Here is a 19,561-nt window from a genome sequence, read left to right on the forward strand (position 1 = left end):
CTCTGTCAGCGCTTATTTCTGAGGTGTTTCTGGACTGAACCAGAGCCTTGCAGTGGCCTCCTCGGGCTGCTGGCAGGTGTCCACTGGAACGAGTCACAGGGCATCCTCAACCGCACGGCAGTGAACCTGGTAAACAAAGGCTGTACGTGTCACCAAGCCTGAGGAGGTGCTAGGCATTTCATTACAACAGGTCCCATTTCATAGGCTGTGGTTGTTCCTGAACTGTGAACTCCCCCAGCTGGTGAACGTCTGCCACTACCATCAGACACCTTACCTCCAGCCCAAAACGTCTCCGGGAGGACATACTGCAAGACCAACCCCAAAAACTCACCAGCGTCCGGGGATGTGCGGTCAGTCGGGAGCCGGAGGGGACACCTGAGCGATGCGTATCTGCAGGAGGATGCACTGACGGAGCCTACGGAAGCGGGCGGTGCAGGTGCTCGACTGTCTCGTCTGTCGTTTGTGAAGGGGAACAAGGTCAGCACGTGTTTACAGGTGTTGAATGCCTGGTGGGGTTTGTCTGTCTCACGAAGTCTGAGCACTGTGGGATGCTGGATGGGAATGTGGGAAGAGCCAAACCCCCAGCAGCTGCGGGCGCAGCAGTTTCTCTATCAATGCTCTATCAATAGCCATGAGGGAACATCACACTCGGATCACTTCGAAGTGTGACCTTCAGAGAACACAGCCACAAAACGTGGCCCATGCCACATGTCTCGGGTCACTTGCAGGTTCTTTTGGGCTTCGTACATAAGATTCTCTATACATAACAAATCACTGATCATCCCTGATGGAGCTTAAAGCCTTATCTCTAACACACAAAAGCGTCAGGAACACTGCTGCACGGCGTAAATGGGAAGGCAGCGTGTACCGAAGAACGCTGTTCGCCTGCTTGGCAGCACACACCCTCACATGGCCTTAAAGAAGCTGGTCATGCTGCTGCGGTCATGCAAGGGGCCAGACCGAGGTAGTTCACAGGCAGCAAACGTCGTACTCCTGATCCACCCCGCATTCATGTGGGCACCAACCTGCTCCAGCACTTGTTGGCGATGGAGGTTGCCAGGAGCCGAACAGGAAAATGAAACACTTCCTTCTTCGCCTCTAGGTGAGCTTCTCACCAGCTCAGGGAGCCAATGCAAGATGCTTGCTGGGAATACACAGGCAGGAGTGGGACGGTGTGGGTGTGGGGATGCTGGCAGTGGTGTCCCCACTCTTGGAGGGAACCCCTGAGTAAAGGTGGGAACTAGGTGGGATTGGGAGCTCGCTCAGTGGGAAGCACCATCTACCGAAAGCACTACCGTTTTTGCCTGTGACTTTGTAGGGAGCTAATGGCCAACATTCGACCAAGTTCTCTGCTGGACGGCAGCGAGAGAGGACCAAACTGCTGCCTCTTTTGGTACGTCCACCCAGGGCCTGCTGCCCTGCTCCCCACAGGAACATTCTCTGGGCCCCTGTATATATTTGCCATGTTGTCCTTGGCCAAAAGCTTACCCTTGGCTGAAAGTAACTTCTCAGCCTTCCTTCAGATCCCGCAATCCAAACGGTTCTCCGTCCCCCGGGACACACTGTCTCCATCCACTGACACGTGTCACCACTGCCTGCCTGGTTTGAAAGCTGACAACATCTCGCTGGGATCCGTTCTGCAATGCCTCCTACTGCACGCAACATCAGGCAACCACCCCTCCTGCACACAGACGGCCTTTGCGCTTGCCTGCTGCGTATTACTGAGACCCAGGACAGACACAGCGCAGATGTCGGAGGCAAAGCCTCCCAAAAAGGAAGCAATCCTTCAACAGCACACCTGGCCTTCTGCCTTTCTTAAGGAATCACTTACAATGAAGTGTCATCAAAAGGCAACCTGTTTGAAGAGATGGGGCCAGTGAAAAGATCCGTATTATCCCATTGTGTCATTGTCATCTAGTAGCCAAATACAACATGATTGGGGTTTGGGGCCGCATCATGCTTACCTATGCCCTGCTCCTAGGCAGAGGACTCTGCAACGCTGACCTCGAGCCTGCTGGGGCTGTCAGAAGGTAACGGGTAACTCTGTGCAGGCCGGGGTTGGCTCGTGCCACTGCCAGCATAGCGTGGCCAAGCGCTAGGCAGCAGCCTTGTGTTGGGGAAGAGAACGGCAGGAGCAGCAGCGGTTGCCCATGGCTGTGGGTATCACGTTCAGCCTCTCTTGTGATAAGAAGGAGTATGTGGAAAACGGCCCCAGGGACAGGAGGGTCAATCTGGAGAAATGGCTCAAAGTAAAGGGTGAGGTACCTGGTGTTTCAGGGAGTGGAAAGACGGGGAAAGCCTGAAGCACCTGGTGACCTCCAAGATGGAGGGAGGAAGCAGAGGGAAACGAGTGTGTTGCTTGTCCCAAGGGAGGTGATGATGAGAGCAGTGGTGGGCGGTGGGCAGACATGCCTGGGTGGACCATGGGGTATCTTACCAGGACACTCGGCCACGCCAAATCAGCCAGGGCTTCTTGTGGTGCTACAGCAAGCAGAGGTCTTGGAAAGGGGTTTGGGTAGCAGACGGGGCACTGGCTTAGCACCCTGTGGTGTGCTTGTAAAGGGGCAGCGGAGCCCCCCACCTGCCTGCTCCTGCTGAGGAGCGGGCTGGACAGGGCAGAGCGCCATGCCGGGCTGCCTGCCCCCCTCCCCCCCTGCAGGTCCTGCCCGCTCCTCCCACCCACCCGGAGGGACCCCCACGGCTGCCTCTGCTCCCCACCGAGCCCAGGCACTGCCCCTCGCCGACCCCACAAAAAGGCCAGGCCCAGGCGGTTGTGTACAAAACCTGAAATAGTTTACTTTGCTTTCTTTTTTTGTTCTTTTTTTCTTTTTTTAAACTTTGCTCTAGGTTTACTTAGATTCCGTGAACTCGATACAAGAGCATTTGATATGAATCGGTAAATAAAACACCGTCATAGATAGATAGCCACGATAAACTTTGTTAGAAATGTACATGTCGCGAAAAAATAATAATACTAATAATAATAATCATAATAAAAAAAGCCGGCGCGACGCCCAGGCCGGCGCGGCCCTCGCAGCCCTCGCCCACGGCCGCGGGTGGCTCTGGTTCCCCGCGGGCGCCGCGCCCCGGTAATGTGTGTATATAAACAAAGCCCATAAGAAATGTACAAATATAAAAAGCTACAAACATTAATAAATTACATCGTCACAAAACACGGAAACACTCCACAAGGTGCTAGTAAAATAACTGTCTCCCTCCTCGTACAAGAAGTTACGCAAAGAGCTGGTACCGGCGGGCGGCGCCCCGGAGAGACTTTCCCCTTATAAAAAACCGGTGGTGGTTATTCCAAAAGCTATGTACAAGCTACATTCTAGGAAAAGGATGCCTCGGGAAACGCAGCGACACAGGGCGACGGGGGGTTGCCTGAGAAACGCGCCCGACGCCTCGGCCCGGCGCCTCAGCCCGACGGCCCCCGCCCCGCCCCGCCCCGCCCCGGAGCCCGGCCCACCCCGGCCCCGCCGCCCCACGCGGGCCGCTGCCGCCCCTCCCTGCGCGCTCGCCGGGCGGGAAGAGGCGGGCGGCGGCCCGCCCTGCCGCTGCTGCGCCGGCGGCTCCGCCCGAGGGCCGGGGCGGGCCGGGGCCGGGCGGGGGAGCGGCCCGCTCCTCCGCGGCCGGGATTAGTATTAACTTTTTGCGGCTAGTCGCTCTCAGCACTCTGAGAAAGGACATCTATATTAAAAAATATTTATAGCAGGATTCTGTACACGCCGACCGCTGCAAGTTAACGGGGTTACTGTCGTGGTGGCAGCGCCAGGCGGCAGCGCCCCCGGGCGCGGCGCCGCCGGGCTGCCCGCCGGCCCCGCCGCTAGAGCAGCAGCTTCCCGTTCCGGTGGATCTTCAGGATCTTGCCGAGCCGCTGCTTGGCCGTGGCCATCCCCTTCTTCGTGCGCTTTCCTGGAAGGAGAGCGGGGGAGCGGGGTGAGGGCCCGCTCCCGCCCCGCACCACCCCACAGAAACGACCCCTCCGGCCCCGCACCGGCCGCCTCCTTCCTCCGGAGCCCCTCCGGGCTGCCCCGCAGCCAGCCCTGCCCCCCTGCCCTCCGAGGCCACGGCCACCCCTCAGGCGTGGGGGCTCCCCCGCAGCCATCGGGCAGGGCTGGGCGGGGAGCCCAACCAGCACGGCGGCGGCCGGGGCAGGTTGCTTACCTGCGCCCAGGGACGCATCCCTGTGAGCGCACCCCGCTCAGGGTGCAGGCTCCTCTCTGCTGGGGCTCCTCCTGCCTCCGCAGTGCCAGCCCTGCTGCCCTGTGCCCTCACCCCGCCTGCCACCCAGCCTGGCTCGCCGCTCGTGGGTGACCTGTTTGCCCACAGGGCGACAGTCCGAACCCAGCCACGCCAGCACCGTCCCGCTCCTCAGCGCCTCGCCGGGGAGGCTGCAGGCGCACAGGCACCCCACAGCTCCTCGCACCCGGCAGGCCGCTACAGCGCCTGCCTTCACCACGCACCCGCACGCTCCCGAGGGATCTCTGGGCACCTCTCCGACATCCTCTAAGGGAAAGCTGCGGGACAGGGATGCTGAGCTCGCAGGGCACCATCAGTCCTGGGCCAAGCACTGCCCTGAGGACACCTGGTCCCTCGCCCACCACACCGAGACCAACCCACGTACCATCGCAGCTCCACATTTCTTCTTGCCCTCTCTTCCCCTAGCACTAGAGAGACCACCTGCACCCAGCCTTGCCAGAAGGACACTGAAAAGACGCACACACACACACACGCGCACTTTCTTCCTACAGATTCAGGCTAGCACCGAGGCACTACAACACACCCAAGGTGGACAACGTTCCCTGTCCCCATACCGATGAGAGGACACCACCACCACGAGCCCCGGCCCTTGCTCATGAGCTGTGCGGTTCAGCGAGGTCTGTGCTCCCTGTGTACTGGTCCTCAGGGACTGGTGCAGCTACCGCAGCTGCTCACTGCCCCACCGCTCGCCAGCTACAACCTTACAGCCAGAAATTCCCCTGGTCACCAAGGCACCTGGGACTGCCAGGCACAACACAAACCCCGGCAGCCCGTCCTCTTCCCATCATGCCGCCATTGGTGCACTCTTGTGCAGAGACTCAGCTCCTCTCCACTTTTCCCATCTGCATTAAGTGCCCCAGCCTCAAAGACCACGACAGTGTGGGTGACACTTTCCATGGGAAGTTTCCTCATTTCTCATCCTTTCGCCTCACTCTTTAAGACTGAGAGACCTTCCCTGAGGAGGTCGTAGAGCTCCCTAATTCTGCTCCATCCCATCATCTCCTTCCACAGTCCCTTCGTTCCCAGTGATGCCCAATCTGGTAGTCCCCAGGCTCAGGACTCCCCTGTGCTCCATGCAGAGAGACGCCCTGAAGTCCCCTTGGTGCCCCCAGCTGTCCCAAGACCCTGCACAGGAGGCCCTGAAAGTGCTCCACTCCCTGCGAGGTCAGCCACTCGCTTTCTTGGCACATGGCTCCTTCCCTCCTTTGGGGACTGAGCTATACCACAGGCAAGGTGTGATCCACGTGCCTGGTCAGGCTCCCTTCACGATGCCCTGGCTGGGCCGCCCAGCTCACCAGCCAGACTGGGGTTCGGCTCCATTCAGCACTCTTCTTCCCATCACATCTTCCACTGGCTTGGACCTGTTTCACTAATGCCACCATTTCACCACAAAGACACAATTCCAGGCAAATATGCTCATTCTACTCCAGTTCTGCAGACAACCACAGGTATTACCAGCTCCTGGCAGGACCCTAGCGCCTACCACGGGCTATGCGTGTCCTCCTGTATGGCCCATTCAAGCTACTCTGATGTTTTACTGTTTGGCAGGATGCCATGCACTACCTCTGATTTGCTCCACTCAAACATAGGGGAATGCAGGGAACACTGCCACGTTGCCTCACTTTTTAAATCAGGGCCTCTCCCAGTGGGATCGCACACTTAATCTTCACACTACACAGTGCCTGTCCCCCACACCTGCCTCTGTCACGCTTTCTGAGCAAAGTTCAAGCAGAGAATAGGAGGTCCAGGACAGCCTCAGCTTTGTAACGCTTTCCCTACAGCCGACAAGAGACCTCATCCTCTCTCTTGGCTTTGGTTGTGTAGCTGTGTTACTCCCAAGGTTTCATATTCCTCTGCTCCCTTGCGGCAACTCTCAAGCCAGGTTTGCAGATTTGCACTGCTCTACACCCGCTGGGTAGGATGTCCTCAGGTACCTGTCAGCACAGGTACCGGCGTACAACCACCACCCAACCACAGCAGTGCCTAACCTAGCCCTGGCAGGACAGCCTTCATGGACGCATCTTCCCCTGGACAAGGCTTCACCAGACAGGCTGGACTGTGACGTGACCACTGCAGGTGTTCCTCAGGAGCCTCGGGGCATGCTCAGGAGCACTTCCTAGCATGGGATGCCTCACACCCTGCAACAAACAGCCCGGCAGCAAAACACATATTTGGGCCCACAGCGCCAGGACAGCCAAGGCCGTGGGCCCTGTCTGCGACCAGATCTGACCTGCCGAAGCACTTCTACAAACCCGTGACAGACACAACGTGTGAGGGCCCTGCAAAAGGCATGGATTACACGACCAATTCACCCTTCCCCATTCCTACACCATAACCCCAGGCGTTTCCTGGTACCTTTGGCGGAGGCATTGTTCTGCGAGGATGATGAGGGTCTCCTCTGTGTGAGGAAAACACCGGGTGCCATCGGCTGCGATCCCCTGTTAGGCTGGGCGACCCCAAAGGTGCTGGCCCCTGCGGTGTACTCGTGATCTGTGAGGCTGCTGGCATGTGACTCCAGCTTCGGCTCTGGCGAGCTGCCTTCCTGAGCCGGTTTGTTCGCGTTGTTGGTTGACAGCTTCTTTTTGGTATTTTTTTTCTTCTTGCCTTTTTGTTCCTCCTTTAAAATGACAAACATGAAGCTCAGATTAATCCCCAGAAGACCTTTAGCTATGGCAAGGGCCAGCGGCGTTGCTTAGGGTCCTGATACAACGAAAACCCACGAAGTTTGCCACGTACAAACTGCTCAGGGTCTGTTCCGATACCATCTCGCTCACAGCTCGCTCTGCTGCATGCACACGCTTGCCTTTCTCGCATCTACGTATGCGCTTTCTGCAGAGCCTCCTTCTTTGATAACTCTGCGTACACTGCGGCGAGTGGGAGCCAGCCAGGACCAAAATGACCCTGCCTTGGGAGACCAGCGTGGTTTTGCATGAACAAACCTTTCGATGTTCCACAAAAACTGGCACCTCCTATCTTCAGGTATCTTCATACACTTTCACAATAGCATGGAGGATATCAAACATCCCACTGATTCACAGGCTCTGCTTCCTGCCAGGACACACACATTATCTCTCGACCTGCAACTGCACTTATGCATACATACTATGAGAACTGTCACCATCCTGTTTCCCTTGCCTACCTTCGGTCCGCTTCTTGATGAAACTCTGCTACCATTCTTAGAGCTCTTCTACTCAACCGTACGCACCACAGAAGCCCAATGCCACCAAAACCTGCATCTCCAGCAACTTGCCACGGTGTCTCGGCAACCTTGCTCCAGCAGACCTTATCACCTTCGCGCCTCATGGTGTCACATTTGTGGGGCCTATGTGCGTTAGGCACTTAGCATCCATCTGACCTCTTCAGAGACCGGACACTTATCGACACCCAAAGCGCCTCAATATCTTTGCTAAACTGACCCATAGTTACGCACAGTTCACCAAATCATTGGAAGTAAATCCTTGTGCTTCCCAGCAGCCGATTTCCACAGACAAGGCAATCACACCAGTCAGACTCTCAAATACTCATCAAGATGCGGTTCATGCACACTCCTTTCGGGCAGCCTCCGCCTGTCTTAGCCTGGTAGCTATGCTCGCTCGCTCATACTTCTCTACACTTCCGATACGTCGCCTGCTCTGCGCTGTGGCGTTACCAGATATGCTGCGACACTACTGGACTTTCATCCCATTTATTTCCCCTGAGACTGCTGAGCCTTGTGCCACTGGCATGAATAAACACTGAGGAGGACTGGCACTGCGCTGCTATTTGGGCATGACTCTGCTGCTGGGGGAGAGGGCTTTCATTTCCTGGCAGCTACTACTTCTCAAGCAACCTCACCTGCTGTGACAACTTCGCGGCAGCAGCGGCGAGTCCAGTTTCAATGGAGGCGACTCTCGTGCCCTCTCGCACCGGTCTGTCTTGTCGAGGCACCGAGGGGCCAACTCGTGCTACAAGGCAAGCAGATGCAGGTGAGACGTGCAGAACGTGCCCGTGTGAGCAGCATAACCACATACTGGGCAGCGAGGCTCTGCCCTCCTCAGCGGGAGGGCCAGGGATGCCGCAGCCCCTGCCCTTCCTTCCCCAGGACGCGCCTGAGGGCAGGAGGTGCCGACAGCCTCCAGGCACGGTGGCTTGGGGAGGAGCTGCCAATAAAGACGTAACACAGCTAAGCAACCTCACTGGCAGCTGCAGCTACCTGAAGCCAAAGCCACGGGAGGTTTCTGCCTACTCTACAGACGCAAGTGACTCCAGCATCATTTCCAAATGGACAGTGTTCACCACCCCATCAGCTGGGAGTGGACACGCAGTGCCACAAGCTGATGAGACATGGGCTGTTTGTCGCACACAAGCAAGCCGTGGAGGCTCCCCTATTAGTGGGCCACATCAAAGGGATCTAAGGACCCCCTGGGCTGTCACTCTGGTGAGCTGCAACAGAAACACCCTTCCAGACCACCAGCTTTGGCTGAAGCTGGAGGAGACGATTCCCACACTCTCTCTCATTTCTCTTTACACAGTCAACACCTAAAAGCCATGGCTACTCAGCTGTCTGGGGTTGCACTGCTACACCACTGCTACAGTGGCTGCCAATTGTTCCATCACCGAGAGTGTGAAGAAAAATAAACCAACAACCCACCCAGGAATGACTTTTTCCTGCCAACTGATTGACACCGCTCGGCATGAGTCCCAGCGCATGATATCACCTCCCACTGCACTGGAAAGGATAAATCCTTCACATGATAAAGAAATCGCTAGTTGTGGTCTTACAATTTCTACATTCCTTGAAAAATGGCCGTTTTTTTAGGGACCTGCACAACTTAGCCTGACTCTAGGCAGCACAGACCATATGGACTTACCCGTTGGACTGTAAGGGGCATCATCTGAACTTTTCCTTTTCTTTGATCGGGATTTGAATACTGGATTATCTTCATCTGATTCGAGAGAAGGGTAAACTACAGTAGGAAACAAAGGCAATAGTTTCAGTACAGGAAACGGCTCTACCCTGCAAAGAGGCATCACAGCTAGAACAGCAGGGTCCCCAGAGGTAGCACTGAGTGGTGACACAGCGGCAATACTCAGGGGACCTTCTCCTGCTCTCATCCACACACTACACTTGGGAGCTGCTGTCATTAAACTCTGACAAGCTACTTTTAGGATACACAGTGAAACTTCTGAGACAGGAAAAATCAGTCTTGTCTGTGGAGCGGCAGCACAGCTAGAAGAGGCACAAACAGGTTTCCTTATTGCAAGCAAGACCGGTACTGAAGACATGTCAGCCACTTCATTCCGCACCACACCTTCCCGGCCCGTGTGACTCCCGCAGTCAGGCAGAGAGAAGTGAGACATAGTGTGAGTATCCCAAAGGTGAACGTGAACCATTCTACCAAAGGACCCTTCACAGGCCTCTGGATGAACACCTATCTGTCTAAATTTTGTTCCAGACTATGAAGTTTCTGTATTTTTTTTTCACATGCGTTTGCTTTTCTTGCCAGTTGCCATTTGTTACATCGCCACTGATTTTGGCATTACTGTGGCATTTGGCCATTGACACTAGAAGTCTGCTGATCAGATGTGGCATAAACAGAGCCTCCGGAAACCAAGCCTGCTCGCTCCATTCCCTGGCAGCACAGACACGTAATAAGCAAATCCACCCCTCAGTAGAGCAGAGCCTTGTTCATGCGTGGATCTGCCTGTAAACCACAGCCCTGTCCAACAGCCTCACGGAGCCGCGCTTTCCCAAAGCACCTTCCAGCACTACACTGCATCCCCGCGCATGCAGCGCACTCTGAATGGCTGGGCAGCCTTCCTCTGCAACACGTCACAGCACCTCCATTTTGCCTTGGCACCTCTGTTAATAATGTGAAAACACACACTCCTGTTTTCCAATCGTAACGCATGATTTCTGATGGCCGTACTTGCCAGGGAGACTTAAACACACACATAGACTCTCCTGTTATACAGCATAAACCTCTACCAGCTTCTTGCCCTCTTTGGGACTTCAGGCTTTCCACTCCTTATCAGTCTTCACATGACTACTTTTCTTCATTTCCTCACTACTTATATTCAAAAATGTTCCTGCAGATTATTATGGCAGAACTGATACAACTGATGCAAATTGGCTTTGTGCCCATTTCTGCTTCAGATGCTTGCATTCTCTGCCAACACTCAAAATACCATTGGATCCTTTTTCCACGTACAAATTCAACTTCTTACTCATTTTAGCTAGATATTTTATTGCTATTGTGCAGACAAGGACATTCCTGTCCTAAGTACCAGCACCTGACACACACTTCTGGGACAGTTTCCTGTTTCTTGGCTGACTGCTGTGGTTTCAGCGGGCTTCCATGCTTTTTAAGATCTTCTGACTGTGACGTGCCTCAAATACAGCCTACCTGGATGGCCGTATCACCACCGGCTCCATAGTCTACCTATCATACAGTGTTTGCTTAATTTTGCCGTGCAGACCTCTTGTTATTTGCACTCCTTCTTAGCAAAATACCCAGTCGATTTCAACGTGACAGAAAGTGAGCAAGCGCATGAGAAACACGGGGGGTATTTGCAAACATGCACAAATATGTACATGCATACCCAGGCACACGCTCACTCAGACTGCTTTGTTTCTACTTACCGTAATCTGAATCTTTAAAACAGGCATCTAAGTGGTCCTGATCTTCATCGTAATCTTCGATGTCAATACTGTTCTTTGTGCTTTTCTTTAGTAACCGCTTGCCAGCATTTTTGTTGCTGCCACCACCCGTTTTTTTAGAGTTCTGTGTGGAGATGGAGTTATTCTTCGCCTGATTGGTACCCCACGATGTCTGGAGGCAGGACTCTGACGATTGGAGGTTTGCCATCGATAGCATGCCCTGGATTGCTTCTTGCGTGCTGGGTGAGGCAGGTGGCTGACTGCAGGGAAACATTGAGAAATACAAGAGCTATTAGCGATTCCAGAAAACAGGAACGCCTCACACACAGTTGACCCCTTTCACTGCACAGTGCTGGTGCCCTTTGGGCAGCTGGGCATGCCACAAGTGACACCAGTTATTTCTGTGCTGACAGCAGTATCACAGACAGCACATTAGATCTGGGGCTGCTGCCCCTGACGCCAGGAAGCTGGGGCACGTGATGGGCAGCTCCCTGGGGGCTGTTGTCGCTGGTGGGCGAGGACAGGGGTCAGGTAACTTTTCGAAGCCCGTAACAGCATTCCCAACAACGCAGTGTCTCTATCAGCAACTCTGAGGGCTTATGGGTCAGCACTGGGGAGGGATGTCGTGGTGGGCTTCTGCTACGTACTGCCAAGCAAGCGGAGGAAGAATTTGAACAACTGGAAGGAAGCTCATGATCACAGGTCACAGTTCACGCTGGGGGCTGTCACCACTCCAGCATCTGCTGCAAGAGCAACATGGTAGGGCACAAGCAATTCAAGAGATTTCTGCAGTGCACTGGGAGGGTTTTCTGAAGTGGATGTGGGATGGACTGATTATGGGAGATGCTGGAGAGATACAGACTGGATGGGTGGACTACAGGGTGGGTGGAAACCTTGCTGTCATTGAACTTGCTTTTTGGTATTTTATTGCCAGTTGTCAACAGGCGTGGCACATCTACTACAGAAAGAAATACAGTCCTACAGAACAGGCTGAGGTCAAACGATGTGTAAATTCTGACTGGCATGTACGCTTAGCGAGGTGGGGAAGCGCGCTCCCCACAATATACAAGAACATAGAAGAATGACAGTCTCGTCAGAGAACGCCAGACATGAATTCTGCAACAGAATTTCCAGAACTTTGGAGTTTGGGCAAATAGTGAAATGCAGAAAAAACTTGCTGTGGTAACGATATTTTTTACAATTATGCAATAGAAGCCACTAACATACAGCATTTCCCAAGTAAATTAGCAGTACCACATCGCTTTCTCTTACTTGATCTTAATTTAATCCACTTTAAACCACTACAGGACTCCGGATAGAGTAACGTACAAGGCATAACGGGAGTTTCTGGGCACTAATTGCATTTATAAATAATCCTGAAAATGAGTTAAGACTGGTGTTAGCAGCTAGCAACTCAACGAACAGAAGAACATCGAAAAACTTATTTAGGAAAGAGACATTTTAATCCCTTCATTATCATGCCAGATGCCTTAGCCTTCTCCCCGTCAAAGGCATATTTTGCACCATCTATAAGAAATTAACATATTTTCTTTCAATTTTTTCCCCCAACTATTTTTGCAAACACTGGACTTTCAAAACACTGCAAACAGACCATCAAACACTGACCACTAAACGGGCAAATCAGAGAGGAACTGCCTTAAGCAACACAAGCTTCAACAAATAAATTGTGGAATATGATCAAAACCAGTGGTTCTGAGAGTCAAACCACAACCTGAATGTGTGGGTGAAATGTCTCAAAGAGACAGAGCTGCACACGGGGCAAAGTGTTTCTCATTAGGGCATGCGCTCACGTGTGCTTCCGTTAGAAGTATTTCAGCTTTCTAAGCCAAAAAAAATTCAAGAAGAATCAGGAAGCGATTTTTAAGCTCTGGAAGGCCATATCCCCTTTCTGTAGCTTCAGCAATGATTTAAAAAAAAACATTTATGAAAGTAAACTATCTGTGAGTTACAACTATGACTTAAAAAACATTTAAAATGAGTGCAGGAGCAGGAGCAAAGCAGTCAGAGTGCTTCTGCCCCTGCGCTCCCTTCCCAGCAGCCGGCTGGCAAGGGCCCTTCGAACACACAGCGAGGTGGCACTTGGCGATAGCCTCTGCTCTGCAAATCCCGGCGGCCTTGCTTTCCTTTTCTCAAGCTAAAAAATGAGGTTGTGGATGAACAGAGAGAAGGACATTTTAACAAACTGACTGGTAGCAGTTTGTGCCTTTTGCAGTGGGCTCCACTTCAGTATTTTGCACGGCCTCCCTTTTCGGGATTTTATTGTTCCCTTTTACTCTTGTAAAGACAAGGACACGTGATTGAGAGATTAGTTTACTGCAATAACCGTTTGCTGCCTAGCAAGCATCTGGTGATTCTCAGCTGCGTACCGTGCAGGAGCTGAAAGAGGTCCACACTGGAAACTGCCAGCTTCCCCCGCAACACCCAGCACCGCGCGGTAAACCTCGGTGCAGCCACCGCACAGTCCACAGGCAAAAGAACCGCGCAGGTGGCCAAAAAGGCATGGCCAAAGCAGCACGGTGGCCGCCTGAATGACCCACAGGGCTGGGCTGTGGAGGACGAGCCCGAGGTACGCCAGGCCCAGCTCCTACCCAGAGCCCGCACTGAGCTGGTACAGAGCCCAACGGGCCAAGCTTGTAGCCACACCGACCAGCCTGAGCTCGCGTGCCTGCTAACGAGCCACGTGCATCGTCATCATCAGCAACTGCCTTTCTGCTGCCGCTCCCGAGAGTTGAAACTGGCAGGACATTATTAACAGAGAGAAGCACCATAACAGAAGGGGAAATCTGCTGTTAAAACTCATCCCAAATAAAATCCCCCCAGGGCTGACCAGCCTGCCCGGCTGGTCGGGACAGCGGGATGAGGCGCAGGGAAGGGCAACCCACCTCAGTGGGCACCCGAGGAAAAGACATTGGTCTGTAAGGCACAGATGGCTTCGCGCCCTGCACACAGTGCTCTCTGCAACTATTTGTTGTGTTGGGTTTAAGTGTCGGGGCCTCAGTGTCCCAGAACTGCTTGCCATTGCTAGCAGTATCTTCATCAGGGAGGAGAGCGTACAGCATCCCTTCAGGCTAACGTTTTGGGGCTTTCACATTGCCTGTGTTACCTGCCTGGACCTGACAAGAGCATTGACAGCACGTTCCAGAGCGGGTGGCAACAAGCAACAGCCGTGATTGTGACAAGAATACATACAATTCAGCGCGGACAGACTGAGGTTTTACCTCCTTAGCTGAGGCTGGCGCCTGCGCCGCCTGGGCACAGGAACGATCCCACCACCCTGAAGGAGAGGATATCATGCAGGGAGCCGGTGCCTCACTTTTCACGACCAATTCTACTACTGCCATCTCTCTCTGAGGGTTCAACATCTCGAGGCAGATCATCTCCTTCCTTCCACAAGCAATTACTGAGCCATTCACCTATAGCCTCATATGTAGAAATTGAATTTATTAATTGCAGCAGAATATTAGTCATTGAGGGGTGGCTTCTTCCGCATTCTCCATCCTACACAGACGGCTGGAGGCACTGAAGGGCAAGGCGGAGATGAGAGACAGTAAGCTCACTAACGTCTCACCTCGCCTCTGAATAGCTATCGCCCAGTCTCATCTTAAGATTAGAGGAAAAATAGATAAGGGAAAAGGAAAGCCACAGGAACCACTGAGCATATTCTAAATGGAAATAAGAACTAACTTGAAACAAGAACTATCTCATGTGGTTACAGAGAAGACAGAGCCAGACCCTTCTCGGTGGTGCACAGTAGGATGAAAGGCAGTGGTCACAAGCTGCAGCAGGGGAAATCCCAATCCAACGCAAGAAGCAAAGGTCCACAGTGAGGGTGGCCAAGCAGCTCACACAGAGACGCTGCAGGATCCCCATCCCTGAATATACTTAAAACTCAGGGCAATGCCCTGAACAACCGGGTGAAACTGCAGCTGGTTGTGCTGTGAGCAGGCGGCTGCACTAGGGGACTTCCCGAGGTCCCTTCCAACTGCCGTTACTCTGGAATACTTCAAATAAGAACCACTGAAAAACAGCTGTGCATGTAAAGGGAAGGCAATAAATTACCATCCTCTCTCTGTGATAGTATTTCCCTGTCATTTCTGCATTTCCCCTCACCTGTGGCCAAATGCAAATGAACCACAAAGAAGAAGTGGAGCCAAGACAGTAATGACTTATCAATATTTTGGAGAAGTCACGGTTGTATAAAACTATGGAACTCAAATAATTTCAAGTACAAAACCGGTATTTCCTTCCATTTTTGAATCAGACCTGGAAACAACAAATAATTTTGCTCAGTTCAAGATCACGTGACTACCAGTCCCTCAAAGCTTTTTTCCATATTCCACTTTTTAATTCTTTCAGACTGTTTCCACATTTACAGCAGTTTTTGCAGGACCTCTGTCATTATCTCTCGCTACCATTGACAGAAGTACGGGAGATGCAGCTCTCTAGAGCAATCTAGGTAATGCCATCAGGGCATTTGGTTTGGTCAGCTGCAAATGACAGTCCGATATTTTACAGAATAAAGTTTCACACCATTCAGATAAGGTCGTTATCACAAAAAGCCCTGACCTGCTGCTTAAGTTACTGCTGGGGCTCAGCAGCTCCGGCACTGGTCTGACAGGGCTCCATGCTTTCCCCTTGAGAGCTGGCTCTCATCCGCACAGACCACTGTGTGAGCAAAGGAGATTCCACATAGACCTACCTGCACTAGTGCTACGTGGAGTATCCAGAACACACGTACATATATATATGTATATATATAAATACATACATATGCCTACCCTTTATCTGCCTTACAAGTAGAGAAAGATGGAAATTGTTCCTGAGAGTCAGACATGACCACATTGGCATTATGTTGCGACACAGTATGTTTGCATATCATGTTTCTTCCATTTTTTTTTAAAAAAAAACACGTTATGGCCATTTTAAAAAGTCTAGCATAATTATGAAATGAAACATAGTAATTTCATTTATCAGGAGCTTTTTTCAATCAAGCTGCAACACACACTGCCAAAGCCTAATTGTTTATACAAGAGCCAAAATTGATATGACACATTCCCACTAAACTACCACACACAGTGTAGTAATTCATGCAGAGTTTAGTTATGTGACTGCGTTTGTGACTTTGATTTCAGAAACCGCAAAGTCTACAAATACACTGGGTACAGAGCCCAGGCTGAAGGGAGGAAAAATGAAAGGCCCAAGTCCTACTCCATTACTGAGTGGCAGTTTTAATCCATTGCAAACAGCAAAAGACACCTCCCAAGCAAGGAAGAGAATCTTTGAGGACCATTTCTTTAACCTACGTTTTCTGCTTACCCCTGCATTTCTGCACATCGTAAACAGGCAGTGAACCATGTTATACACGGAATGGTTAGTAGTGTAAACGTGGCCAAGGCAGATTTAATTCTTACAATGGTTGATAAATTTTCTTATTTTATACCAAACTTCAAGCATGGGAATCATATTGCACTGGGAACTTTACTCCCAGAGTTAGATACACCTAACTACCTGCCGACATGTCTAATTATCTGCCAAAAATGTAAGTGTAAATTCGACATAAACACTAGTTCAGTTCCGTTATGCACCATAACACAGAATGGAAAGGAATTCATAGGAACAGTCAAATAGACAACAAGTGCCAATGCGATTACTTCTTTTGAAGAGCAGGCGCAGAGTTGGGGCCAAATCTCAAGAGAGCAGGAAAATCTAGAACCACTGACCCACTTGAGCTCAGACAACAAAAAATATTCTATTTCCTGGGAGCTGCAGACACATTGGTACCTCTCCCCATACCCTCCGCAATCATAGGAGGTGGTTGACGGTTTCGATCAACCACTCTTTGCTATGGGGAAGACAGTAATGGAGGAAAACCAGGACTAAACTGAGATTAGATCTCTTCCCTGGAAATAGCAGCCTTGTCAAGATAAGCCTTCCAAGGATATGTAGTGACTATGTTACTTAATTTTAAAATGATTGGCTTTTTTCACCCCCATTAGGAATGAAAAGAGAACTCTTACAGGAGACTCCGCATGCACACCTCTGTTCAACGCAGAGAGGAGGATCCCTGTCGCTGTGCTGCAACAAGTAATAAACTCTAAATGTGGATGCACAAAGGCAAGACTGTCTCTCACAGAGCTGCCTGGTACTTCACAACTGATGTAGCCTGCATGAAGCCGGTCTATATAATATGCTTTAATCCCTTGCAACCATCTAAGCTGCGGAAGAGACAATTGCCTAATAAATTGAGAAGGTTGAACCAGAAGATGTTTCTGGTTCAGCAATACTCCCTCCTTTAGATTCCTCTGTAGCTCTGTCACCACACTGCAACCTTAAAAAATTCCATCTTCTCTCTCAACATCAAAAAACCTATCTTTTTTAAACTCAGTGATAAAATTTGCTTCTATGGTTTCCCTTGGTAACTCACTCCATATGTTCCCCTTTGACCATGAGGCATATCTTTTGGAATTCTCAGTTATGGCTTTTAACTTCCAATCTTTCCCAGGTTTAGATAATATCTTCCCCTCCGAGGGGACCTTCTCATTCCATTTTAACAAGTCCTTTCAAATTTGCAAGCTGCACTTTTCCTGGGTCACGCACACCCAACACCCAGCAAGGGCACAGCAGGGGTGAGAAGGACAGCACCAGTCTCTCTTTGTCCAGTCTGTTCTCAACTCTCGGACCTATTTCTCCTACAGCTATTTCTACTTCCTCCACAGGTTCTGTGGCTTTGTATGACCAAGGCGGAGCTAGAGAAAACAGGGAGGAAAAAGATGCTGGGGCACCCCAGCAATCACTGAATGTGGCACCACTGAATGTGGTATCTGGCTTTACTACTCAAAGCAAATTAGTTTTGCTGCTTTGCACGTATAAAACGGTGCAACACACTTCTTGCTTCCACGCATCTGCTGTATGAATCATGAGTAGGATAAATGCTGCTTCAAGCAGCCAGCCTGGAGAACCAACATGTCCTGCCTGCCTGGTGAAGGTGGTTTTCAAATGAAGGCAGAGTGGAGATGGAACTGGCTTATTAAAATGCCAGACAAGAACAGCCTTACCGCACGTTTCACATCATTTCCCACATCACCACCCAGCCTGTCATTCTCACCTTTCAGAGGATAATTCCTTTGTTTGCACAACAGGCATATTTAGAAACTTGTGCCAGCAATTTACCAACAGCCCACAGCTTCCAGAAGTACCAAGGCTACGGTCCCTGTGGAGCAGTGGGAAGTGCTTAGGGAATACCTCTGGTCTTCTACAGGGGAGGGACAAATCATTCAGTTAAGGCTGCCGCAGCAAAGATCTATTTGATCAGCAGACTACTAGGGAGCACAGGGCATAAGACGTAGCAGTTCATGTCTGCAGTGTCATTCTGTGCACGGAAGCCATAAACGCAGCTGATGTTCCCAAAACCCTTCCCGGGGATTTGTTCCTAAGGTTTGAGTTAAGCAAGACATTTCCATATGTGGAAAGTCCCACTAGCTTCTTTCGAAATGACACGCATGCTTCTATTACCTAATTCTCTCTCAGTAGTTTCAGATCAGTCTTGGCCTGAAAAGAGTGGAGGTAGTGAACCCATACATTTGTCTTGAGAGGCCCAAACAAAAACCTTGTGCCAGACAATCCTGAACCGCAGGATTTGAGTCTATGAACCATATTTTCCAATTTTGCATTTCTTTTCACTGCTCACTGTTTGGATTACTAAAAGATCTAGTGCTGTACCTTATTAACCATATTCCAAAACATCCAGTGTCAACTTCAATGCCCACCTACAGTGGTCCCATATGAAACACAACCAAGCCCAGGCAAGCACTTCCATTTTAGGTATAGAAGTATCCACAAAAGAGTGTGGTTTTTTCCAAGCCATGTCTTTTGGTGGGGAGAAGAATGATGACCAGGGGTGTGAGGGAGGGTAGGCAGTTTCCTATTTTCTCCTTTCAAACATTTGACATTCGGGGAAATGCGCAGCGCCTTACAATGCCTTATGGAAGGAATGCTGGTCATTTAGATTACTTTATTACATTATTACTACATTAAAAAACATTATTCACGCCCTCAAGCTGCATTCACTGAGCTCTCTCTTCCTTTTGAATGATTCATCTATTATAGTATTATTGCTAAAATGGATGTTCAGCATTTACAGATGTGAAAAGCCTCTATTTGTTTAAATTTTACCACCAAAACCTTTCCCACACACTTTCCCACCTCTCCCTCCAGATCACAGGATAAAGGAAGAATTTGCTTACTGGAGAAAAAGCAGTTACGGAGCTGCAAAATTCATTCTCTCTCTCACACACGCACAACCACAAAAGAGCAATTTTTGTTTACGGGTAAAAAACATTCCTTGGTGCATACCTGTTGGTGTTATACTCTAAACCCCCAACTTCCTTGCTTGCCTGCAAAAGATCAAGAATTCCTGCTGAACTTCCACTCTCTTTCTTTACTTTGGAATTGCGCCCTGGCTTTGCCTCTGTGTCAATGTGAAGCAAATCTTCATCTGACGAGTCATCGCTCTGCAAAAACAAGGAAAAGGCTCAAAAAAGCAGAAACTCCCTGAGTTAGTCAAGAAGAGCAGCACAGTAATTTCTGCAGCCTGCTGCTCCTCCAAAGACACAGGGCTAGCATTTATAATTTGCTTTC

The 19,561-nt window shown here is 50.9% G+C and overlaps 1 protein-coding gene across 3 annotated transcripts in view; it reads right to left on the minus strand.

Moving 5' to 3' along the window:
- Positions 1-3,620: 3,620 nt before the first annotated feature.
- Positions 3,621-19,561, minus strand: part of PHF2 (PHD finger protein 2) — an 87,811-nt gene continuing 71,870 nt past the window's right edge. For 2 of the 3 annotated variants that reach the window (XM_075159444.1, XM_075159448.1), the window contains exons 17-22: positions 19,277-19,434; positions 10,886-11,163; positions 9,114-9,209; positions 8,098-8,207; positions 6,619-6,880; positions 3,621-3,915 (exon numbers count right to left, since the gene is read on the minus strand). In XM_075159444.1, the coding sequence (XP_075015545.1) occupies positions 3,827-3,915; positions 6,619-6,880; positions 8,098-8,207; positions 9,114-9,209; positions 10,886-11,163; positions 19,277-19,434 (993 nt within the window). In that variant the 3' untranslated portion in view covers positions 3,621-3,826. The remainder of the gene's footprint in view (positions 3,916-6,618; positions 6,881-8,097; positions 8,208-9,113; positions 9,210-10,885; positions 11,164-19,276; positions 19,435-19,561) is intronic. The other variant, XM_075159445.1, reaches the window with a different exon arrangement.

The sequence above is a fragment of the Calonectris borealis genome, chromosome 10 (assembly GCF_964195595.1).
Source record: "Calonectris borealis chromosome 10, bCalBor7.hap1.2, whole genome shotgun sequence".
In the NCBI taxonomy this organism is placed as follows: Eukaryota; Metazoa; Chordata; class Aves; order Procellariiformes; family Procellariidae; genus Calonectris; species Calonectris borealis.